The 1,412-nt window shown below is 35.6% G+C and overlaps 1 protein-coding gene across 1 annotated transcript; it reads left to right on the forward strand.

Annotated features, from left to right (window-relative positions):
- The first annotated feature begins 239 nt into the window (after positions 1-239).
- On the forward strand, positions 240-1,088 carry LOC103610727 (olfactory receptor 5T2-like). The gene has a single exon (XM_008594832.1). It carries the CDS (start codon positions 288-290, stop codon positions 1,086-1,088), a length of 801 nt encoding a protein of 266 aa, XP_008593054.1. The 5' UTR covers positions 240-287.
- Positions 1,089-1,412: the final 324 nt, after the last annotated feature.

The following is a 1,412-nucleotide window of genomic DNA, read 5'->3' on the forward strand; positions in this document are numbered from 1 at the left end:
AGGTAATAGAAATCAGTGGTAGATTAACCAGTTGACCTGTGATTGTTCTGAAATGGCAAGAATTCAGCTGGTGAGTGAACACTCCTGTCTTCAATTTGATTCTGCAGTGAATGGCATGAACACTCTTCACTTTCTTCTGATGTGCTGCTAGAAAATCATGAGTGCAAGAATGGATATATGTGAAGATATAGTTCAAGTTCCCTTGATTCACAATATTGTTCATTGTTTATAGTGATATGAACTGTAATTTTACAAATACCTTCAAGCTTGTTCTATGAGATTTCAACATGGAGAATGTCACTGAAGTTTCTATATTTGTACTGAAAGGCTTCACAGACAATGTTGAACTGCAGATCATCTTTTTCTTCTTGTTTCTAGCAATTTACCTCTTTACCCTCATGGGAAATTTAGGATTGATTATACTGGTCATTGGGGATTCCAGGCTTCACAACCCCATGTACTATTTTCTGAGTGTGTTGTCTTCTGTGGATGCCTTGTTTTCCTCAGTTATTACACCATATATGCTATTAGATTTTATGTCAAAAGATAAAGTCATTTCAGTCCCTGGATGTGCAGCACAGATGTTTCTTGCTGTTACTTTTGGAACCACAGAATGCTTTCTCTTGGCTGCAATGGCCTATGATCGCTATGTGGCCATCTACAACCCACTACTGTATTCAGTGAGCATGTCACCCAGGGTCTACGTGTCACTCATCATTGCTTCCTATATCGGTTGCATTTTACATGCTACAACACACATAGTGGCCACATTCAGCCTGTCTTTCTGTGGATCCAATGAAATTAGACATTTCTTTTGTGATATCCCTCCTCTCCTCGCCATTTCTTGTTCTGATACTCACACTAACCAGCTGCTACTCTTCTACTTTACTGGCTCTATTGAGATATCCACTATCCTAATAGTCCTGTTCTCCTATGGTTTCATTCTGGTGTCCATTCTGAAGATGCACTCTGCTGAAGGGAAACAAAAAGTGTTCTCTACANGTTTAAGGAACAATGATGTAAAATTGGCAATTCAGAAAGTTTTGGGGAAAAATTGTTTTATCAATAAAGTTCACTTTTTACATTGAGAATTAAATTGAAAAAAAATTGAGAAGATTATCCTTTACCTCAATATCAAAAGTGTATAATGAGATGCTTGTTTTAATTTATTAGTTTAGTTCTGTTCTTCTTGGACATTTTAGAATAAAGACCATGTGAATCCCCTACCTATATTGTTTTTACATGCAGTAAAAACAGTATCATATATTTTCATATTACTATGTTCATAAAATTTTATGTATATGCACATTATATATGTATATATGCACATATTTACACATGTGTGTCCTAGAAGCTAAGACTAACTCATGTACACAAAACACAAACACACAGACCTATATGTATATAGTCAT

The sequence above is a fragment of the Galeopterus variegatus genome, unplaced genomic scaffold (assembly GCF_000696425.1).
Source record: "Galeopterus variegatus unplaced genomic scaffold, G_variegatus-3.0.2 Scaffold11672, whole genome shotgun sequence".
NCBI classification, from domain to species: Eukaryota; Metazoa; Chordata; class Mammalia; order Dermoptera; family Cynocephalidae; genus Galeopterus; species Galeopterus variegatus.